This window comes from Geotrypetes seraphini, chromosome 15 (assembly GCF_902459505.1).
Source record: "Geotrypetes seraphini chromosome 15, aGeoSer1.1, whole genome shotgun sequence".
NCBI lineage: Eukaryota > Metazoa > Chordata > Amphibia > Gymnophiona > Dermophiidae > Geotrypetes > Geotrypetes seraphini.
This window is the reverse complement of record NC_047098.1, coordinates 67,718,320-67,742,269: the sequence shown is the minus strand read 5'-3', so window position 1 is coordinate 67,742,269 and position 23,950 is coordinate 67,718,320. Positions and strand designations below refer to the sequence as shown.

Genomic DNA, 23,950 nt, shown 5'->3' with positions numbered 1-23,950 from the left:
CTCAACTGAATGGCTATCTTGAAAACCCGACTGGCCTGGTGGTCCTCCAGGACAGGGTTGGGAACCACTGGGCTAAAAGGTTTAGTTAGGGATAAATTGGTATTATGAACCTTGGAGAGAAAGAAAAAGCATCCCTACATTATGTTATTTCAGAGCTAGAGAAGCAAGATAAGCAGAGGCCAACTAGAATCATCCAGAAGCTGATTGCAGGCAGGTGGAAACTAAGATATAGTTTATGGGAAATATAAGTTTTAGTTTGAGAAAAGCACAACAGCCATATTTCAAATATTTTTTTGTTCTATTTCTATCATTTAAATTTCTCCAGAATTTTTTATTTTATTTTTATTTTTCCTCTAACTCTACTTTTCACTTCTCTATTACCCTCCAGGTACTTTAGTTAGATTGTGAGCCTTCGGGACAGTAAGGGAATTTTTCAAGTACCTTTCTTATTTCTAATCTTAATGTATATTTTCTGTAAACCGCTTAGAACCTAACGGATGTAGCGGTATATAAGAAATAAATTACATTAAATTACATTACATTAAATAAGGCATTTAAACTTTGGGCTCAGATGGCTAGGGACAGGGTGATTGCTATTGAGGCTGGTGAGGGAATGAGAAGGGACTTGTTGGATTTGGGAGCCATTAGGGCCAAATTAGCTCGATATTATCAAGAGCTAAAAGAGGATTAGTGAAGAACAGTTGAAGTTCATGGAAGCAGGAGGAGATGCGACTGGCAAGTTGAAAAATGGCCAGAACAAGATGGCGACCCCGCCCCTTCCGCGCGCGTCATCATTCCGCCTGAAGGGGCGGGGCGGGGCCTTGATGATGTCGGCATTCCGCGACGCGGGTGCACATGGGCTGGGGCGATGGCGGGGCTGTATCAGACGGCGGCTGGGCTCCTGGAGCGGGCGCAGCGAAGGCAGGGCGCAGTGAAGAGCCTGGTTTATAACAGCAAGTACGCGGTAAGTAAGCCCAGCCGGATCCTTGTGTTTTAGAACAGAATCTACTGGGGCAAAGTTAATTTGAAAAGAGCAGAAGAAGCACCTTTTCCATTGAGTGACGGGTAACTTACTTGAACCCCCCCCCCCTTAACTGAACTTGGCCCAGTGCATCCCAGCAAGGGGGGGGAGGAGGGTTTCGCAGGAAGAAGTGGGCATCTCTCTTGGGGACTTCGTGGGCAGAGGTTTTGGGGGTTCTGGCAGGAGGGAGTGGGCAGCCTTTCTGCTGGGTGACTTTGCCCTGCCACAGCTGCTCAGCTAATCGTACAGGGATATTTTCCTCGCAATCAGCTGAGCTGGATTCTGTCGGTTCAGCTGATCGGGGATTCCCTTGCTGGGATTAGTGCAGCTGGCCATGTCTGTTGCGGCCCTAGGGAGATGCCCAGTGCCACTTCTGGGTAAAACCACGCCCAGTCTTGGGGGAGCTTAAGTGTCCCTAGGTGTCTCCCTGCACCCGTGACAAACGCCTACACTGTAGGCGGCCTGGCTTGGGTTGGTTGTTTTTGTAAATAAACATGCATCCCAATTAGCCGCCAGACAGCAGTAGGACAGTTTATAGAATCAGTCCCTAGGTGTCTAACTCATTTGAGGTCCCATGGACCAACTAAGACCTATGGATTCTAAAAAAAAACCCTAAAATCACATCCTTTAGAATCAACAACACTTTCCAGATGTAAATTAAAGTTGGCAGTAAGCAGCAGTTAGATCAAAGGGAAACGGATCCAAGATGGCCACTGCAGCCTGTTAACTGGAGAGACGTATAGAAATTTTCCCAAAAGTTTCTTTTGTTTGATATGCATAATGCCGAAAAGAGGGAGGAAAGATGCCAGTGGAGCCTCCAGAAGCCCGATGACCCCTTCTACTGACACGATTGATTAAATTCAGTGGCGACTTACAAGAGAGTTGAGCCTGTCTGGGAATCGCCTGCTGGAGACGCTGGCGGTGAGTGACGCCGCTGCGGATATCCTGGGGCTGGATGCCACTCTGAGCCCAGACAATAGTGTTCCACCTCCACAGCCACGGCAATTAAGCTCTCCGTGTGATCTGAGCATGTCCGGAGAGGCAGCGCTCTTACCGCGAGAGGCTAATTCATCTGAGGACTTGCCATTGGAGTCGGCGGAGGATTTTTCAAATCGCCAGGAGCTACCTGTGGCTGAAAGAACAATTGAAGAGCCAGAACCAGGAAAATGGAGGTAAAACCTGTATCTGGTAAAATGGATACTGCACTGCAGGATTTTTCTTTGATAATTAAACCTCCAGAAGTTACTCTGGGACCTAGTGATGAATTTGGGAAAACACTTTCTCCTCAAGTAAAAGAAATAGAGAAAAAACTGAATGCACAGAAAGACGATATATCCGTATTGAAACAAGAAGTGTTAGTATGTAAAAGTGAGACTTAGAGTATGATTACTGACTTTAAAGTAATTAAGAAGCGCAAATTAAAGATAGTAATATCATAAGGAGAAAAATGGAATCTTTTGAACAGTAATCAGGCTAATAATTTACGTTTTATAAACTTTCCAAAAATTCTTACAATATCTCCTCGAGATATTTTCTGAAAGTGCTAAATGTACCTGAACAATCAGTACCTCCCTTTGTAAGGGTGTATTATCTTCCATTAAATAAGAAAAAGCATAGGTGGCCTAGTGGTTAGAGCAGTTGCCTCGTCGGCACCCTGAGGTTGTGAGTTCAATTCCCACTGCAGCTCCTTGTGATTTTGGGCAAGTCACTTAACACTTCATTGGCCCAGGTACAAAATAAGTACCAGTCTAAAATATGTAAACCGCTTTGATTTTAACCCCACAAACAAAAAGTGCTATACAAATCCCATTCCCCTTTACCCTTTATTTGAAAAGGGGAGAATAAAACAATTCTTAACTTTGTTTGTTTGTTTGTGATTGCCAGAAAAACCAGCCAGTGACTGATAAAAATAAATGTACTAGCCCAGTGGTCTCAAACTCAAACCCTTTGCAGAGTCACATTTTGGATTTGTAGGTACTTGGAGGGCCTCAGAAAAAATAGTTTTTGTCTTATTAAAGAAATGACAATTTTGCAAGAGGTAAAACTCTTTATAGTTTATAAATCTTTCCTTTTGGCTAAGTCTTAATAATAATATTGTCATTTATAGCTAAAGAGATATATGATCAAGAAACTGTTTTATTTTACTTTTGTGATTATGATAAACATACTGAGGGTCTCAAAATAGTACCTGGCAGGCCGCGAGTTTGAGACCACTGTACTAGACCAATAATTTTTGTTAATAAGTGTGTTTTATATTGTCCTACTACATAGATGTGCTAGTTAAAGTCCAAGATGTTCTGGTAGTGCGTTCATCGGAGCACATTTAAGGACATATATGGATATACAGGGCATATGGGTTGCTTCTACTGGACTTCTTGAGACCAGTGTGGGTGGCTTCAAAAACTGGAGATGAGATGCTGGCCACCTTTTGGGGAGGGGAGAGTAAGGCATGCAAGGTTGAAGTTTTGCCTAGAGCACTTAACACATTTGTTCTGGCCTTGGATACAGTTTTAAACATAAATCGAGCAGAACTTAAAATACATGCACCAATGATAATAGATTTTTTGAAAATATCTGTTGGGGTTTATTTGGCTTTTTATGTGCACAGGAGGCAGGCCAGAAGAACAGTACTGGGTAAAAAGAGGCTAAATAGGAGAAATAGAAATTCCCCCTTTCCCAGTATATTCAGGGTTCTGAGACACTGATGTATAGAGGTAGCCAGCTGCTTAGAGAAATTCTCTGCCATCTCCACAAAACTATCAACCAGAGAGAGAGTTTCTCCCTACTCCAAACTGCTCCCTTCCCCTTCTCATTCCACCAGTCAGCCATAGAGGAAATTTAAAAGTTAAATTAGAAAACGAGAAAGCTGGCAAACTTGTTCTGTAGCAGCCAGAGAGCTGACCCTGGAGAAGGGGAGATTTCTAGGTTGATGCTTCTCATATTATTGGGAAAACTCTTTAGTCAAGGTCGTTAAAAATGGTGCTGTAGAAAGATGTTTCAAAAGAAGTTGCACTCTTTATGTTGGGCAGCAAATACTGAAGTGAAGACTCTGAGAGTGGAAAGAAGCTTTGAGCTTTATAGTTTGAAATGTGTACAGTAGTGAAGTAACTCCTATGCCACTTGTTCCCCTTCTGATGTTCATGTTTCTTTTGGAGCAGAACATTAAGCAGCTCTATGCACTGGTGTGTGAGACCCTCCGCTACTCGGACATCTTGCAGGAAATCATATCCAGCAGTAAGCTTCTGAAGGAAGAGAAGAAGCTGAAAATGAACTTAGCAAAGGTACCATCCCTTCCTCTAGCTCTGCTTAACCTGCCTCGCCACTCCACTTCTCTTTCCTGCTGTATCCCAGGCTGCTCTTCCGTTCGTAGTACTCCACTCGGATAGAAAAAGAGGAACTGATCCTGTCTGCCAGCTAGAAGTGTGTGAGCGCCTGTTCATGTCCTACATCAAAATTCTCTTTCTAATTCGCATTCAGTTCCCTCAAGTCCTATATCCAATCACGAGGTTCCACAATAATCCAAATGTTCACTATTAATTGAACGTCTGGCTTCCCAGATCCCTCAGGCTTTTCTCTATGAAGCTTTATCATCACCAATGCGCTGAATGTGAGTTGAGGGGCTGTCCCACTGCCACCTTTTTCCTCTCCTTTGTTTTCCTCTGTAGAGGGAGAATGCTACAAAGCATATAGCATTGTAGTACAATGCAAGAAAACTTACTGCCCCTGAACTTGGAAAATTTGTCTAAAGAGTGTTAAATATGGCTTTCCTGGTTAGACCTTCTAAATTGTGTATTTATTCTATAGGCACCTTTTCCATGCTGTCCCTTGCTCTTCTGCCTTTTCCTCCTGAGATTCGAGGCTTTGATATGTGCAGGGTGCCCTTTTGTTCCTAGGATTAGAAAATATGAAATGAGTGAAGCATGTTCTTGGAAGTTAGAATGTGCCTGATCAAAGGGAAAGCTCAGGGCAAGCTGTGCTCCCTTGATTGCTATGATTCCATGTCTTCATTTTCCCATTCTCTGACTCATAATGGACTCGGCCCTTTTTTTTCCTTCAGGTGTTGGTTTACGACTTGCTCTTTGGCAAGGGACTGAAGGGCAGCGGTGGTTGGAAGGCAACGCTGCAGAAGCATCATGCTCGACTGCAGGCAGAACTTGCTCGGCTGAAGATCAGACGGAAGGTTAGCAGAAATGAGGATCTGCTTGCCCCTGTGGCAAAGACTGCTGAAGGTACAAAGAGTCACAAAACAGAAGGGGGAAAATAAGCCGCTAATAAAGGAAAAGCCTCCACATATTAAAAAACAACAACTTTATAATAAAAAAAAAAATTGTTTACAAAATTGTGCTCGTATAATAGTGAAGTGGCATCGGACATAGCCTGATGCCGAATTACACCTTTTGATATTACACTTATCATGCAATGTCTTTGTCCAAAATGTAGTGCTAATCAGATTTTCTGTTCCGCCTTTACCTATTCAGTTCAAGGTCGGATTACATTACAAGAAGTCGGGTCAGTTGCCCAGGAAGTTACAGTGGACAGATTAATGCAGGCATTCAGTAGGGTTGTTAGTACAGGTAGATCAGTTATCAAAAATAGAGAATGACATGGGGAAAAAATTTTATCATCGTTCCCTTCCCGTCCTGCAAACTGTCAGATCCCATCTGCATAAGCCTTGAATAGTTATGATTTTATACTGAACTTATTTTATTAAAGTATAAAAAGAGACAATATTCTGTACAATTGTCATAAACACAAATAATACAGAACAAGGATCAACAAAACCCCTGTCTCCCCTCCCTTTCACAAATATCCCCTCCACTATTGTGAAAACTGAACAAACCAAATTACTACAGAATGCTACATAGAAAAATCAAGCTAGCAGAATACTTCAGTCACACATGACAGGAATAGTGTTAGGGGAGAGCAACTAGGGCAACTGCCCCCTGGTCAGAGAGAGAGAGAGAGCCCTAAGCCAGCTGGAAGCTAAAGAAGCACAGCCTGGGCTTTGCAGTTCCCAGTTATGTCTAATACCAGCCAGCTCTAGCAGGATACAGATTTCAAATCTGAAATATTCTAATCACAAAATATAAAATAAATTTATTTTTTTCTACCTTTTGTTGTCTGGTAATTTTATTCTTCAAATCACATTGGTCTCAGGCTTTGGTTTCCTTCTGTCTTCATTATGGCATGGCTGGCTCCTGAAGGTAAAATAGGCGCAAGAGGAGCTGGGGAGGAGATGCCGAGTCTGACACGGGCGCAATTTTTTTTACCGTTGGAGGAAGACTTTTCACCGCTCCCACAGGGCGGTAAAAAGTCTTGTCTCCATTCCTGGGGTGAACCAGTTGCAAATGTCTCCATTCCTGCGGATTTACTGCGGTGACCACGGTTTACAACGGTAAACAGTCCCTGTGTCATTCTCTAATCAAAAAATGTATTTAAAAAAAAATATTTTGTTATGAACCACACACAAATGCATGGTTGCTGGAGGAACAAGTATAAAGTACATGATCAAAGTGAATCTACTACTTATCTCAAGATTATAAATATGCCAACTGGATGCATGCTGAAGAAACTTGCGGAGCTTTTTCTTAAAGGGTTCCTAATGCAGAGGCAGGTGATTAGGGGGCAGAAGAGGCGATGCACCTTCTGTTGCTACCCTTATCTCCATCCCCATATAAATGATCAGATTACATAAGACTTGACTTAGCACCTTTTTTGTTATAGTATATAATAGCTCTGAATTTCTACTGTTTCTTATCATGAATGCTTTCCGATAGTTACATTTTGGGTCCATCTGAGGTTCTGCCACTGTTTAGGGTGAGGTGACTTCTCAAGGCACTGTCTCTTGAAGGACAGAGCAGAAGATGGCTGTACACTTGAGATATAGCTAAAAGTGGAAAAAGGGTTGAGGCGAGAGAGAAGGTGACTTTGTAGGAGGAGTGCAGGCAGAAGGTGGATTTGGGGGGAGAGGAGGAGGATCCAGATTCATTCAATGTGAATTTTGGATGGCAGAGGAGGTCGGAGGGTGGTACTCTACGAGTCTGAATATAGCTGGGGGAGGAATTGATGGTGGTGCCCTGGTGATTTAGGGGATGGTAGTGCAGTACACGGAGAGGCAGGAAACATCAGCTAGCACTACACCTTGTCCTGTCAGTCTCTGTCATGCTGTGCAGTTGCTAGTGACAGCTCTCTTACAAGTGATGGCACCGCAGGGTTCATATCATGAAATTCTTTGTTGTTTTTTGCAGCTCTGTTGCCACGGTATGCACGTGTCAACACCTTAAAAACCAGCACCGATGATGTCATTGATTACTTCAAGCGCCAGGGCTATACCTATTTGGGCCAAGCATCCAGGTGCAGTAAATTATCTGCTGCTTCTTTCTCCTATTCCATTTTCCAGGTTTTTATGTTGGATTTGATATTCTACCTTTCTGCTCTTCTCGGTTGATTGGTGTTGTCTCCTCAGTGTGCAGGAGCTGGGCCATCTCTCAGGGAAGCAGTTCCTGACAGACTGCCATGTGCCTGAGCTGCTGGTTTTCTCCCCCAGGACGGACTTCCACAAGGACTTTCTGTACCGGTCTGGACACATCATCCTGCAGGATAAGGTGAAGTGAGGAGAGTAAGCAGAAGGGTTGGGTTAATGCGAGAAGGACGGCGCATTTTGGGGAGGTGGATCATTCTGATTGCTTGCTTATGGTTACAGGCCAGCAGCCTTCCAGCCTTCCTTCTGGATCCCCCCTCGGGCTCCCATGTGATTGATGCTTGTGCTGCTCCTGGAAATAAAACCAGTCACCTGGCTGCAATCCTTAAGAACACTGGGTGAGTGAGGAGAGAGTACCATCCCACTACCGAGCTGAGTACGGTGTTTGTGTGCTGTGGGGCAGCACAAGGAGCCTGATGTGAGGTTACTTGGTATAATGCTAGGAAGGATTGTACAAGATGCACTTTTGGGTCCATTGTAATGTGTAGCGCCAACTGCTGGAGTAATACTGAAGGGCTTCGTATGCCCTGTATTTTGGGATGCATCAGATTTGGTATCTCAGTATATCACCGATGAGGTGGACATAGGCTATCTTGCTGTGTAACACAGCAAGGATCCAAGCGTGTAATGTCTGTTTTGGTAGGGAACTATATGGATCCAGACATGGAATGTTTTTCCCCATTAGCAACCACTGTGAGTGTCTAGGCAGGAGGTGGCTAGGTGTCTGTGGTGATACTGTGTGAGTCCTTGCAAGGTGTCCTAGTGCAGCTCTGTGAAGGAGCTGGTGTTGGAGTTGACCATGCCCAGATGTAATGCTCTGATGGGCTTAGATGTCTGTGGATTCTGGTGCAATATGAAGGGCCAGACACATTGCAGAGATCATATATGAGCATTCTGCATATTTTGGTATAATGCTGTGGTGGGTGGATGGAGGGTGTGGCCTAGTGTTCAGAGATTTAAGGCATATATTCTGTCTCTTATGCATTTTGAACCTTCTCACCCATGTTTTTGGAAGCGAAACAGACTCTTCTCATTTTATTTAACTTCAGGAAGATATTTGCCTTTGACCTGGACACAAAACGTTTAGCCACCATGAGTACCTTGCTGCTGCGTGCTGGCGTCACATGTCATGAAATGGCCAATCAGGATTTTCTGCAGGTGGAGCCCTGCGATCCTAAGTACATGAACGTGACACACATTCTGTTGGACCCATCCTGCAGTGGCTCTGGTGAGTGGCTGCAGGGCAGCTTGTGGATGTAGGGTGTAGATTGATGGGCCCAGATGAGGTAATGCATTGACACTTGAAGGGCAAAGGGGGGAAGGAGCAGGTCACAGAAATAGGAAATAGTGGGCAGTGAAACTTAGGAAGAAACAAATCAGAAAGTCAGATTGCAAGGCAAAAGCAGAGCAGGGCTTTCATTGCTCGTGTTTTCAGGTTGTGGGCGGAGGCTTGATGAGTTGCCCCCAACACTGAGCAATGCTTCATCTCTCTGGTTCTCTTTTACCCAGGGATAGTGGATCGCCTGAACCATTTAACAAACGATGAGAAATCTTCATGTGAGGAACGGCTACAAGCGCTGGCAGGCTTTCAGCAGAAGATGCTGAGTCATGCACTCAGCTTCCCTGCAGTGCAGCGTGTGGTTTACTCCACATGCTCGTTGCACCAACAGGAAAACGAGGCTGTGGTGAAAGATGCATTGGAGAGAAATGGAACATTCAGGTATTGCAGGGAGGAGATGCCTGACATATAGCTGAAATAAACTTGTGGTGGTTGGAGGGGGGGAAGATGTACTCTGGGAGCAGCATCCACTCGAGCGTCAGGTGTACCTAGTATATGTAGTTCCATAGGTTCAGTGGAAGCCATAGTCAAAACGGTGGTGCATCCTTACCGCATGTTTCTGGTGCTACCCTGCCACATTCTTTGTGTCCATTCCAAATACTACACCCCCTTTCCAATTGTTGATCAGCACAGAATTTTCATGAGTCCCCAGGTAATATATAGAAATAAAATAACCTTTTTTATTGGACTAACTCTATGCATTTTGGGGTCTTTTAGTGTGCCTTAGTAAAAGGACCCCTTTATGATGAGCTTTCAAAGGTAACCCTCCCTTTTTCAGATCAGAAATAAGCAAATGTTGACAATATCAGTATATGTAAGGAAAACATGAAAATATTTCAGGAGTAGTTTCACAGGAAGAGGGGAGGGGTGGGTGGGTTAGCAGGAGTCAGAGAGGTGACAAAGCCGTTTTAAATGGCTTTGTAGTGGGAAAAGAAGCCCAGATCTTTGAGTCCCCAGCAATCTCAGTATCGCACTAGCTATAAGACCAATACCAACATGGCTTCTCCAACTGAGCCCTGATTTGCAAGTACCAGGTGGCTATAGCCCATGTTGGAAGGACCAGCAAAGGATGAGACCCATAGGAACCCTACTACACAGTCAAAGAGCCTGTTTTCAATTAAATAATATGCTTAGATAATGCTTTCTGTCTTTTAAAGGTAGGAAAAAGATTTCAGAAACCGTTAAGTCAGGCTACAGTAATATCTGTTCTTCATTGGTTCCACATCTCTCTTGTTGGTCTCAAAATCTTCCAAGTTGATATTTTCACAAGTGCTGACTTGTGATTATAAACAAACATCCAACCAAGTTCAAAACAGAAAAATAACTATCAAGCTTACCTTTTAACCATTTCAAAACTGGAAAGTCAAAAGCAGTCCCTTAATCTTATTCACTCGACAGGCTCAAACATTGACTTCCTCAGTGTGTGCTATTTTTATTCAGCCCAGTTTATTAATAATGCTACCTTTAGTTCTGAGCACTTAAGGTTCCCCTTCCAAGCCTTAGAGAAGAGAAACTTGGGCACTCTCCAGGTCCCAACAGGAGCAGCAGCTGTTGGTTGGGGGGGACCTGGTCGCTTTGGGTGTGAAACTCCTAAGGCTAAGACCTAGTAAAACCCTGGATTTTGCCCTCAGCATTTCTGCTGTTGAAAGTGTTTTTAAACCTCTAGAAGACTGCAGAGAAGGATTTGTGGAGTCTAAGGGAAACCCCCTTTTCCTCCTCCAAATTCCCCAAAATGCAGCCCACCTCACTTGCTGGGCTGCACAGATACCTACCATCTGCTGGAGACTGAGAAATACTAGCTAGCAGTGGGCTGCACGGGGATTTTGTAGGCTAGCATTACTTCTCTTCAACTGCTGGTAGGCATGCAGAACCAACTTGAACTGGTCTGAAGAAACATTATGGAATTTGCTTATGTATCGGACTGAACTTTTCTGCACTGAACATTTGGGATATAGAAATCTAGATGAGCAGTACGTGCCATGAATGATATATTAATAGTGTGCACCAAAAAGAGACCTCCTCTCAAGCTAATGAAAGAGAGTGATGGAATGGTAGGGTTCATAGGGAGCAGGGATAATGCCTTTGAAAATTCATGCATCAATGAATTAAAGGACAAGACCATTTCATTAGGTGCAACATGCAGTTATGACTCCTGACTAACTTAAGTATCCCTTGGAAAACTTACAAAGTATTGGTGATACCACTGGTGTGATTTTGAGGGTAACGTCAATATTCCCACATCTGTGACAGCCACAAGTAATTCACCCGTGGAGTTTACACCAGTTTTCAATATGAAAGTAACATATAATTTGAAAATCGCCTAAGGAAAAAGTTGTGTGGGGGGGGGAGTATAGGTTCTTGAGGGCCACAACCCAGTTGGGTTTTCAGGATTTCCTCAATGAATATGTACGAGAGCTGTTTGTATACAATAGAGGCAGTGCATACAAATAGAGCTTTTGCCTATTCATTGGAGAAATCCTGAAAACCCAAACTGGGTTGCGACTCTCGGACTGAAGTTCCCACCCATTCATTAGGGGAAGCAGTTTTCAGATAGCCATTTCAGTGGTTAAAGCACAGCTTTAGTTTCAAAATTGTACTTTCTCTGAAAGGACTTGCAGCCTAGAAAATGGCTACTACTATTCCTTCTCTATGAGCCTTAAGCACATATATATCTTGGGCATACAGTATATCTCTAGAAAAGAGAGGTCCTGATGTGAGGCTCCAAACAATAGGTTCAAAAGTAAACATAAGAAATAGTTTTTGTATTCATTACCTTCTACATAAAAAACAAACAAACAACAGGCTAGCTTGGAACAGCCAAAGAGGCTTCTTAAAGGTCGAAGAAAATTAGAGTAGTGCTTTCAGGGTATGTAGCATTACCAAAGGCTTTATATTGGACAGGGTATGTGGTCCTTATCTGCTGTCATGACAATTAAGTTCATAAACTCATCCTAGAAAAAGGGCTACATACCTCATTGCTGAATATCACTATGGTCACCTTCGAAGTCCTCCCCTTGAGAAGCTGTGCACCGACACCAGCACCTTCAAAGCAATTTTGGATCTCTTTTTCTGGAATGTCGTCATATTAACCTTAATGTCCTGAATGTCATCAAAATGGCTTCCTTTATCTTTGGGTAAAGAAAAAGTCACTGGGGGCTAGGGAGGGTGTTCCCATACACTCATTTCTTTACTGGCTAAAAACTCCCTCACGGACAGTGCCATGTGAGCTGCTGCAAGAGCCATGAGGGACCATTTTTGGTTAAAATTTTCCTGTTTCTCTATCGATGTTTACTTGGTCTGCTATGCTTCTCAGTCAGCTGACGATTTTGACGCACAATTCAACAAAGTTTTGCAATGTTTTTGTCAGTTCTATTCATTACTGGCCGCCATGACCTCTCTTCTTCAGTGACACTTTTTCTTCATGGTATTATCCCCATAAACTTGGACTAACATGTCCCCGATTTCACTTCCACTCTTGCCAAGTTTAACAAGAAATTAAATGTTTGTTAACTGCTCTAATTCAAGCTGTGACATTCTCGCAAGGGCACACAAAAACATGCAACAACAATAATGAACGTCACTCAGCAAGGCACCGCCACACGTTGACACGAACACAGCTGTGAGACACTGATTGTACACTGTTGCCACATAAGACCACGGTGGACTTAATTGTCAGACCTCATATGCTCCATCTCAGCCATTTTAGTCTGTATTCCTGTAGGGATGTGTGTTAGAAGGGAGCGTGGCATTTTAGCAGTGCATTGTGCTTGGCGACTAGCAACCTGGAATATCACTTCTGCCTTTCTAAACTCTTTCCCTTTATGGCAGGTTGGTGAATGTTCTCCCATCTTGGACTCATCGTGGCCTGGACACTTTTTCTGGTGCTGTTTGCACCCTCAGAGCTTCCCCAGCAGAAACTTTTACTAATGGCTTCTTTGTTGCTCTCCTTGAAAGAAAAAGCGAGGGGGAAGAGTGCAGAGAGACTTTTAGGTAAGACCCGCTTCTCTGAAATGACTGTCCCTTAGTCAAGTGTTCTGCTGCTGTGTCCTAAATGGAAAAAGCAGGAGCTGAGTTAAGAACATACTATATATATGCTAATATAAAATGACCTGAATATAAACCAAGACTGAAAAGGGGGAAAATGTTAACTTGAATATAAATCAAGGGTTTATATATTGAAGTGCCACCTAGCTGTATACCCACCCACCCATCCTGAATCCTAGCGCTGGCATTTTCCTGGGTCAACCTTAAATCCTGGTTGTCCAGTAGTTGGTGAGCCAAACCAGGATGAGCAATCCCCCCCTCCCCCAAGATGAGGTGTTGGGTTCTGTCCTGACTGTAGAATCACCGTACACCCCTTCCCTCTGCTGTAGAATCACCATGCTCCCCCTCAGAGAAGCAGTGTAGCTCTCTTCCCAGGCCTACCTTAATTACTGGAGGCCAGCAGAGTGAGTCGAGGCAGGACTGATCCTCTTACTCTGCTGCCTGCACAGTCACTGAAAAAATGGTTGCCATGAGTTTCTGTGGCAATTCGGGAGACTTGAAGCATGGTGATTCTACAGCAGGGAGGGAGGGAAGTGAGGGGCACATGGTGATTCAACAGCTGGGTCAAAACCCGACACCACCTCAGGAGAGGGAGGGAGCACTCCTGTCCCGGCTTGACTTACTATACCACTGGAACACCAGGATTTAAGGTGGACCGAATATAAACAGACTGTATCTGGCGAAGGACGTAAGAAGACTTGAGGCGGTCCAGAGGAGGGCGACGAAAATGATAGGAGGCTTGCGCCAGAAGACGTATGAGGAGAGACTGGAAGCCCTGAATATGTATACCCTAGAGGAAAGGAGGGATAGGGGAGATATGATTCAGACGTTCAAATACTTGAAGGGTATTAACGTAGAACAAAATCTTTTCCAGAGAAAGGAAAATGGTAAAACCAGAGGACATAATTTGAGGTTGAGGGGTGGTAGATTCAGGGGCAATGATAGGAAATTCTACTTTACGGAGAGGTTAGTGGATGCCTGGAATGCACTCCCGAGAGAGGTGGTGGAGAGTAAAACTGTGACCGAGTTCAAAGAAGCGAACACAGAGGATTTAGAATCAGAAAATAATATTAAATATTGAACTAAGGCCAGTCCTGGGCAGACTTGCATGGTCTGTGTCTGTATATGGCCGTTTGGTGGAGGATGGGCTGGGGAGGGCTTCAATGGTTGGGAGGGTGTAGATGGGCTGGAGTAAGTCTTAACAGAGATTTTGGCAGTTAGAACCTAAGCACAGTACCGGGTAAAGCTTTGGATTCTTGCCCAGAAATAGCTAAGAAGAAAAAATTAAAAAATTTAAATGGAATCAGGTTAGGCACACTGGATGGACCATTCGGTTCTTTATCTGCCGTCATCTACTATGTTACTCATTTTTGGCCTAAAATCTTGGTTTATATTCAAGTATATTCGGTAAGAAAAGTTTCAAGTTTAATATTTTCTTGATATACCATCTATCACAAATATCTAGACTGTTTACAATAAAGTAACTAAGGAGTATTTTCTTTATTCTTTTATCTATTTCAAATTGAAGGGATTTCACAGACAAAACAAAACTAACATGAAACCAAGAGGGAAAAAAAGGGGGAAAGGGAGGCATAATTACAATAAAACGGAAGGGGAAAGGGTAAACACAGCTTGTAGGAGTAAATTTTGTCTCCCCAGGAGAAATGTATGTTATGTATGAAATGCATCTCTGAATAAAAATGTTTTTAGTTTTGATGTGAATTTCGTCGAGGAAGGGTCGTAATACTTGAGATTCTGTATCCAATAAGTGGCCACAGGTCCAGGTCTGATACTAAAAAATAGATCTGTTTTCACATACCGTATCTGTCCAAAAGTTTATGGACTTCCAGAACTTGCTCACCATTGACCACATTCGCTGGCATTAAGCTTCATGAAAAAAACAACTAGACTTTGCTTTTAAGCAGCTTGTCATCCGTTTCATGGAGTCTGGTTGTTTCTATGTTTTGTCAGGTTAAGAATATCCATACCGGGTCAGACCAGTGGTCCATCTAGCCCAATTTTCCTGCTTGCTAACACTGGCCAATCCAGGTCATAAGTGCCTGGCAGAAACCTAAATAGTAGCAACATTCCTTGCTACTCATCCTGAGGCAAGCAGTGGCTTCCCCATGTCTATCTCAATAGCAGACCATGAGCTTTTCCTCCAGGAACTTGCCCAACCCTTTTTTAAAACCCAGATATGCTATGGCAATGAGTTCCAGAACCTAACTATTTGAGTGAAAAAATATTTCTTCCTCTTAGTATTTCCATGTAACTTCAATAAGTGTCCCCTTAGTCTTTGTAATTTTTGAGAGTAAAAAAAATGACTGTTCTCTCTTTTTAATGGTGCCATCCCACTTGCGACTATCAGTTTTGATTATATCCTCTCTCTTTACATTGGAGGTGCTCTGGCCTCCTTTCTTCATTCCTCTTACCCTTCCCTAAATCTTTTTAGATGTTCCGATTGTTAAGGGAGGGAGCATTTTACACTAAGGAGTTACTGAGGCAGTACCTCTTACCGCTTTGAACCACAAGGTACAAGCGGAATAAAAATCACTAATGTAATGTAATAAATGTTTATTTGTAGCAAATGTAAAGTGAGAGAGTGCAATTTAATATCCCTTCTTTGCCTTTAGCTTCTAAGTCCGTTCCCCTCTTTCCCTCCAATCATTTTTTTTCTTGAGTCTCCTTCTGTCCTTTCTCCAGTGTTGTAGTGGCCACCTACTAAGTTGTTTGCTGTGAGTAAGCGATGTTTCTGAAGTGTGTTTCTTTATTTCTACAGTACATCGTGTAACAGTGTTGAAGTGGAACTACCCTACAAATTGGCTGCACCCTCCACTAAGCACAAGAAGAGGAAAGTAAACATGGTCTCTCACTGAGTAAATTTGCATAGCCCAGCCACGTTGGAGAACCTAGTAACAAGAGGGTGGAGAGTAGCCGGCCCTGGACACTTTCTGTCGTGGACAAAAAAAGGGCCTGAATTTTAGTTGGGAGTGGCAGAAGCAGAGAATTGCCGGCAGTGTTGATGTGGTCACCCTTCATTTCACTGTGCCTGGACTCCAAGGACTGTTAGCATTTCCTCTGAAGGGGCTAAACTTAGGAATTACACTGGGGCTTCTCGGTCCAATTCTCAGGACATACCTAGCCAGGTCGTGTTTCAGGATCTCCAGCATGACTACCCATGTGCGAGATCTGCACCGAATGGAGGCAGTACTGCAAGGTTATTGCTTGCCAAGCTCAAAAACCAGCTGGACAGGGTTGAGACGCCATTGTGTTGCGCTTTTGTAGAGACATAAGCATGGGCGAGATTTGTTTTCTCGTATATAAATAGCCTCTGAGGCACATTGTTTGAATATATATTTCTGTAAAATTTCCACCCATATCTTTTAGTCTCATCATTCTAGCTCTATGAATGTTTAACGCTGTCCTTGTATGCTTGGTCTGTATGTGGGGCTAAAATTAACACTGGGAAAAACTAGTAAAAGGGTAAATCTGGTGTGAAAAGGGGCTAAAGCAAAGTGTGTGTCAGGGGGAGGGGTTCAACAGGGAATAAGCAGCCCCTCCCACAATACAAAAAATATCCCAATTATTTCTGTGTCATAGAAATGTAATGTAGCAGGACATGACCATTTAAAAGGTGGGCTATCCTACTTTTGCAAGTTTCTCCATCTCCCGACATCCTTACACCCTTGCAACTGCAACGCCACCACCCTGCAAGCTTTCTGATGCCACAACCCCCATTGCCCATGTGCCAAAGTTAGTCCTGCCTACCTCTATTATAGCTATCGATGAAGGCTGGAAGACAACTGTTGTCATAGAAAGGGAAGAGGACCTGAAAGACATTTCTAGGCTGAAGAAGTTTCAGAATATGGTTGGGGGAAGAGGGAGCAAATGAATTATCTTATTAAAAACCAAGAAACCCTCCAGTAGTTTAGCAGCTCCATTCTCTATTCAGTAATCCACTGTAATCTTAGATGCAGAGGTGGTGGGAACAATTCCATGAGCCATGCACTCTGCATACTTTCCTCACTTATTGACGGAAAAGGGAATAGGTGTGAGCTTAAGCAAGGCCCTAGCAAGGGGACCCCAAATCGCCGCTCCCTTTTTCATATTTAGTCACAATGAACTTTCAGCTGAATGATGTTCAACATGAATTTCTCCAAGGACCAAGCAGAATATCAGTACCTCGCAATGGTTGATGCTATCCAATGCCCTATTCAAGGTATATTCTCATCTCGTTTTCTCGCATCTGTGTAGGCAAATGAATTCTATTTCCTACTGTTAATATCTGTTCTTTTTCCCTTTTTTTTTCTACTCTCATGCTTCTCTCAGCAACATATTAGCATTTATAACATCTGGTCAATTTATACCTCTCTCAAGACAATATTGACAGCTCTACCTTGTTCCAAGGCTCCCTCTAATTTTCTCTCCGTTATTATGTACATGTCTCAGATGACTATTAATAGATGTTTCTCATAGTTAAGCAAGTACTTGGTTTATAGTGCTTTCTCAACAAGTGTGACTATATGGGGCTATATTTAACAAAACTTTCTTAATATAGTTATAATATATTTTCTAAATCTCTCAGTAGCATACTAATAGAGATATCTCTTAGCGTCTCAGTGGACTGTTCCTGTTGCTCTCCTTATTAGCATATGCCTCTCTTATGAAAATAGCTCTCACTATCTGGTCTAAATTTCTCTCAAAGTATTACTATTCATACCATACTAATATTACCTGCTCTTCTTCATATTAGCATTATTTTTAATATAGTGCTTAAAGATATGTTTTCAATTTCTCCCTATTTCTTCACAGTCTACATTTTATTTACTGATAATACTCACTTATTACATAGTACTAAAGTTTTTAATGCTTTAATCATATTGTACTGTAAAGCTGTCTTTGCTCCTTTGAAAGACCTATCACATAAATATTGCGACTTTTATATTTTTCTTTGTCTGCACCTGCTCACCAATGCTGGTATCACTATCACTACTTCATCTTGAATATCACTATTTAATTTTATTTATTTATTTCAATTTCTATCCCGTTCTCCCAGAAGCTCAGAATGGGTTACAAGTAGACATTCACAATCGTTTGAAAACAGACTAGTCAAGACAACAAATAGAGCTTATTCTAGAGCCCAGACTTGTCATAGCGAAGAGTTCTAGGAGAAGTATATTAAGGAGGCAGTTTTTAATGGCCTGATTGGCAGAAGAGGAAGGTCTTTACTGCTCTGCGGAAGGTCATTAGTGAGTCTAGCGACCTGATCTGTGTGGGTAGTTGGTTCCATAGCTGAGGTAGGAAATGGCTGTAGGATCGTGTGTACGCTGTACTCATTCGGAAGGATCTCCCTGCGGGAATGCTGAGTCTTTGTTCTGCTATGGAATGTAGGGGGCGGTTAGGGGTGTATAGGAGTAGCTTGGATGCTATGTAGGCTGGGTTTTTTTTGGTAGAATCTCTTGTGTGTCATGACCAGGGCTTTGAAGATGCATCGCTTTTTGACTGGTAACCACTTTACTTTGTCAGACCTGGGTGACCTCGTACACATGATTTTTTGCATGTTCCAACATTGCCGCCTCCTGGTCACAGGTATGGAATATCATTAAGAAGCTCCTTCCGATTCATTCTGAAATCACCACTAATATCCTCATATTTAGAGCCCTTGCTCTTGAAGATGCCCTCGATTAAATGGCAAAAATCATGACTTAGCATATTGATTGCACTCGCTATACCAATGATCCTACAACTGGAAATCGGTGGATATGCTAAACATCACCTTCGGGTGGAACACAGTCCTCCTGACTCACCTATCTGAATCAAAAGCTGCTGAATTCTCAGACAAACCCTAATATCCAAGATTTGGGCTCCCATAGTAAACTTTTCTACATAACCCGTTGACATTCCTCACTTTTCTTTACCGTATTATTATTTATATTAAACCTTCTGTATTATACTTACTGCTCTAATAGACCCTTCAGTCCTCTTCCTCACATAATTTACTAGAATCTCCTCTTAAATGCATTATTTGTATTTAACAAATTTGTTTCTTGCAGAGATACTTTAAATATTTACATAATTACCATACTTTATCACTATATTTCAGCAATATCTTATGTAATGCTTTTGGCTTATGTATGGGCTTCTCTCACATGTATTTTTGATTGTTCTGTTTTCTTTGACAAAAACTTTTTCAATAAAATGTTTTGAAATCAAAAGTGCATCTTGTGGCATGTGCTTTGATTAGCTAATGAAAAAAATTAAATTACATGTATTTTATTTTTTTAGTGGGAGTATTAAAAGCACGCTTCTTGAGCGCGTGTTTTATAGCCCCCTTTGGCAGTGGGAGAGATGCCCAGTCTTTCCCACCACCAACCGCCACACACCACCAGCAGAGGGAGAGATATCCAATCTCCCACCCAACCGACACCCCCCCCCCCCTCCCTGCAGCAGTAGAGATGGCCTGTCTCTCCCACCACCAACCAACACCCCTCCCCTAACTTCTCAGCAGTGGGAGAATTGCCCACGCTCTTCCGCCACCAGGCAACACCCCCATGCCTCCAACGACCCCCATCCTCTCCCCCTTACCTTATTTTCAGATAGCTGGTCGGAGGGATGCCTACTCTGGCCAGCTGGCCCGCCTCTTCAAAATGGTGGACCTTTCCCTCTCCGGTGCATCCTGGGATGCACTGGGGACAGACATGAAGCTCTGATTGCCCAGATTGTTTAAGGCCCCTCCTATTGGATATCAACAATATTGGGATCCCTAAACTCCTGGCACAGTGCTTCAAGGACGACGGATTTTGCAGCTTCTAAGCCTCTATTCTATACCTGATGTTGGGATTTCTCATCACTGATGTGGACATCATATCCTGCCATGGTATGAGCATGGAGTCCAAGGATGATCAGCCCCATTGAACACTATTTATGTTTGATGCCGAGATAAGTGCATCCCCAGTCTCCAGTGCAGCTCCAGAAGCTATAGGGACCAAAGCCTCTGATTCCAATGTCAATGGAACGGACTTAGAAGCACAAAAAAAGTCTCTTGCACTGAACCTCTCAACTCTTAAGGGTCTGTTTCTGCATTTAACAACAGTTTACAATTAGAGAGACTTAGTGATCAGTTCTTAGGCTCAGCAAGCACTTGTTGAGGGAATCGGTCACAGAGATGACCTTGCTGCACTGAGATTTTTTAAAAAACTAAATAGAGTTTATGAGCAACTTGAAAAACTGAAGGTGGACAAAGCGATGGGACCAGACGGGATCCATCCCAGGATACTAAGGGAACTCAGAGAGGTTCTGGCGAGTCCTATTAAAGACTTGTTCAACAAATCTCTGGAGACGGGAGTGATTCCTGGGGATTGGAGGAGAGCGGATGTGGTCCCTATTCATAAAAGTGGTCACAGGGATGAAGCAGGAAACTACAGGCCGGTGAGCCTCACTTCAGTTGTTGGAAAAATAATGGAAGTGTTGCTGAAAGAAAGGATAGTGTATTTCCTTGAATCTAATGGGTTACAGGATCCGAGGCAACATGGCTTTACAAAAGGTAAATCGTGCCAAACGAACCTGATTGAATTTTTTCATTGGGTGACCAGAGAGCTGGATCAAGGACATATGCTAGATGTAATTTACTTGGATTTCAGCAAAGCCTTTGATACAGTTCCTCATAGGAGGCTGTTGAACAAACTTGAAGGGCTGAAGTTAGGACCCAAAGTGGTGAACTGGGTCAGAAACTGGCTATCGGACAGACGCCAGAGGGTGGTGGTTAATGGAAGTCGCTCGAAGGAAGGAAAGGTGACTAGTGGAGTCCCTCAGGGTTCGGTGCTGGGGCCAATCCTGTTCAATATGTATGTAAGTGACATTGCTGAAGGGCTAGAAGGAAAAGTGTGCCTTTTTGCAGATGATACCAAGATTTGTAACAGAGTAGACACCGAAGAGGGAGTGGAAAATATGAAAAAGGATCTGCAAAAGTTAGAGGAATGGTCTAATGCCTGGCAACTAAAATTCAATGCAAAGAAATGCAGAGTAATGCATTTGGGGATTAATAATAGGAAGGAACCGTATATGCTGGGAGGAGAGAAGCTGATATGCACGGACGGAGAGAGGGACCTTGGGGTGATAGTGTCCGAAGATCTAAAGGCGAAAAAAACAGTGTGATAAGGCAGTGGCTGCTGCCAGAAGGATTCTGGGCTGTATAAAGAGAGGCGTAGTCAGTAGAAGGAAGAAGGTGTTGATGCCCCTGTACAGGTCATTGGTGAGGCCCCACTTGGAGTATTGTGTTCAGTTTTGGAGACCGTATCTGGCGAAAGACGTAAGAAGACTTGAGGCGGTCCAGAGGAGGGCGACGAAAATGATAGGAGGCTTGCGCCAGAAGACGTATGAGGAGAGACTGGAAGACCTGAATATGTATACCCTAGAGGAAAGGAGAGACAGGGGAGATATGATTCAGACGTTCAAATACTTAAAGGGTATTAACGTAGAACAAAATCTTTTCCAGAGAAAGGAAAATGGTAAAACCAGAGGACATAATTTGAGGTTGAGGGGTGGTAGATTCAGGGGCAATGTTAGGAAATTCTACTTTACGGAGAGGGTGGTGGATGCCTGGAATGCGCTCCCGAGAGAGGTGGTGGAGAGTAAAACTGTGACTGAGTTCAAAGAAGCGTGGGATGAACACAGAGGATTTAGAATCAGAAAATAATATTAAATATTGAACTAGGCCAGTAACTGGGCAGACTTGCACGGTCTGTGTCTGTGTATGGCCGTTTGGTGGAGGATGGGCTGGGGAGGGCTTCAATGGCTGGGAGGGTGTAGATGGGCTGGAGTGGGTCTTGACGGAGATTTTGGCAGTTGGAACTCAGGCACAGTACCGGGTAGAGCTTTGGATTCTCGCCCAGAAATAGCTAAGAAGGAAAAAAAAAAAAAAATTTAAATTGAATCAGGTTGGGCAGACTGGATGGACCATTCGGGTCTTTATCTGCCGTCATCTACTATGTTACTATGTTAATAGGAAAAAGAGCCACAGCAAAATTGAACGACTCAAAGATTGAAAAAGGAAGAGACCCAACAACCAAAATGCTTAGGTCTAAGTGGGCTATAGAGCCACAAGGAAACTTAAAAATACAGATGAAACTACGAGGCCTGACAACTAAGTTTACGAACTTGCCTCCATGCATTTATGTTGGCAGGACACCAAGGGTAATACAGTGACAGTTCTGATGGGCATTCCAGAAAAAGTTCCAAAATTGCTTTGAAGGGGAGACTAGGTGCTGGCATCAGTGCTTTGCTTCCCAAAGGGGGGGGGGGGGGCCTTTAAAGGTGACCATAGTGATATTCAGCAATGAGGTTTGCAGCGCTTTTTCTAAGATGAGTTCACAAACTTAATTATCAGACCTCGTAAGAGACATGGAATAAAAAAGTGTATGAAAAGTCCTACCCCACTCACACAGAGAAACCCCCCCAAAAGCAAGGAAGATCACCAAAGAATGCTGATGAGAACAGAAAAAAAATACACACACTGAGCTTTACGGAGAAAATAATCCTGCCCGGTCTAATACAGCTGACATGAGCAGAAAGGTGCATGTGTGTGCAAAGTCAGGGCTGCCAAAGGCTTCTAGAAAAATTAGTATGCTGGGCAGTGCCTATACTGGGGCTTTTTTGGCGATGTCTTCTGCAAATGGTCATTTAAACAAGAATTCTTCCTGGGAGTTATCACACTTCAACAACAACATATATGTTCAAATCAAATATTTTTATACTGTGTGAGCCAGGTCCTCAGTTTACCCAACTTACCCAACAGGATGAGCCTGTTCTCCAAAGTTGGGAGCTGTAACCCAGAGAGGGTTTAAGAAGCGTGTAACATCCCCGGATCTGGTGTGCTCAGTGTAATATCTTATAAATAGTGAAAATCACACTCTAAAATCAGTCGTGTATACAGTGAAATACTTCCCAGTGTGCTCTGACTACACTAATGTTCACAATCAAACTAGAGGTTCAACTGTTCAACCAATTTTCTCCCCTTGATGATAATATCAGTTCATTAGGTGAAAAAATACCCAGCAATAAACACAAAAATAGAGTTACTTATCTCCAAATGGGCAAAATGGAGGTCAAAGATTCATCTGTCATTCATCCTGAGAAATCAATAGCTCTACAAAAGTCTGTTTCTGAGGTATCGGCCTCCTTCCCCGGAAGCAGGAACCCTGAAGTAATCGGGCCAAGCAAGCAAATGGTCAACAACCAGGGAGGCACAGGATTGGGTCAGGAAGGAGATGACAGGAAAGAACAATTCTCTGGCTAGTACCCACAAAAACACTCCTTGATTTGAAATGGTTACAAAATCAAAACTTATTGGAATATGTGTATAAATAAGATGACAGCAAATACAAGTCCCACAAAACACAGTTAGCAAGATCTTACACAATCGCTTGCACTTTCACCCTTATAAACTGCAATTGGTGCAGAAGTTGCAACCTTCAGACAATGCAAAGCAACAAAATGACCAGGTGTTCCGAGGCCCCTGAGATCACCAACATTACTGTTTGTGACTTTTTCCTTTGAGGGGAGTATGTGAAAGGCAGAATTTTGTATGTACCTCCACTACCCACAACTATGGATAATCTGCAGGAACGCATCACTGAAGTTGTAAACGCGATCACACCGGATATGCTTTGGAGAATTTTGTCCGAGCACAATTATTGCATCGATGTTTGCCGAGTAACAGGTGGGGCGCACATCAAGTGTATGGAATCAACAGATACCATATGAAACTTTATGAGTTGATGCAATTGTAGCCTCAAAGGTGAAAGAATATTCCAATAAATTTTGGTTTTGTAACCATTTAAAATTAAGGAGTGTTTTTGTGGACACCTGTACAACCTCAGGAGTGATCATTGAACATGGATGTAGCCCATGAGATCTTCTGAGAGCAGGGCAGCCCCTCAGTAGACCTCTTTGCAACTCACCAGAACCACAAAGTGCCCAATTAGTGTTCCAATGGGATCACCTAGGAGACTATCCTCGGATCTCTTTCTCCTAGAGTGAAGGCAGAGTCTTCTGTATGCATATCCTC

The 23,950-nt window shown here is 43.1% G+C and overlaps 1 protein-coding gene across 2 annotated transcripts; it reads left to right on the top strand.

Moving 5' to 3' along the window:
• Positions 1 to 809: 809 nt before the first annotated feature.
• Positions 810 to 19,103, top strand: NSUN5 (NOP2/Sun RNA methyltransferase 5). Of its 2 annotated transcripts, none has more exons than XM_033922954.1 (10): positions 810 to 964; positions 4,180 to 4,302; positions 5,079 to 5,250; positions 7,270 to 7,375; positions 7,488 to 7,626; positions 7,725 to 7,840; positions 8,552 to 8,730; positions 9,012 to 9,222; positions 12,670 to 12,831; positions 15,665 to 19,103. In XM_033922954.1, exons 1-10 carry the CDS (start codon positions 869 to 871, stop codon positions 15,759 to 15,761), a joined length of 1,401 nt encoding a protein of 466 aa, XP_033778845.1. In that variant the 5' UTR covers positions 810 to 868; the 3' UTR covers positions 15,762 to 19,103. The 2 variants fall into 2 exon arrangements, with proteins under 2 accessions (XP_033778845.1, XP_033778846.1); XM_033922955.1 differs by lacking the exon at positions 810 to 964 and adding an exon at positions 2,169 to 2,193.
• The last annotated feature ends 4,847 nt before the right edge of the window (positions 19,104 to 23,950 follow it).

Coding starts and splice junctions, on each gene's coding strand:
- NSUN5 (XM_033922954.1), top strand. CDS start 869: ATGGCGGGGCTGTATCAGACGGCGGCTGGGCTCCTGGAGCGGGCGCAG. Junction 7,627..7,724: donor ACATCATCCTGCAGGATAAG/GTGAAGTGAGGA, acceptor TTATGGTTACAG/GCCAGCAGCCTTCCAGCCTT. Junction 9,223..12,669: donor GAGAGAAATGGAACATTCAG/GTATTGCAGGGA, acceptor CCTTTATGGCAG/GTTGGTGAATGTTCTCCCAT.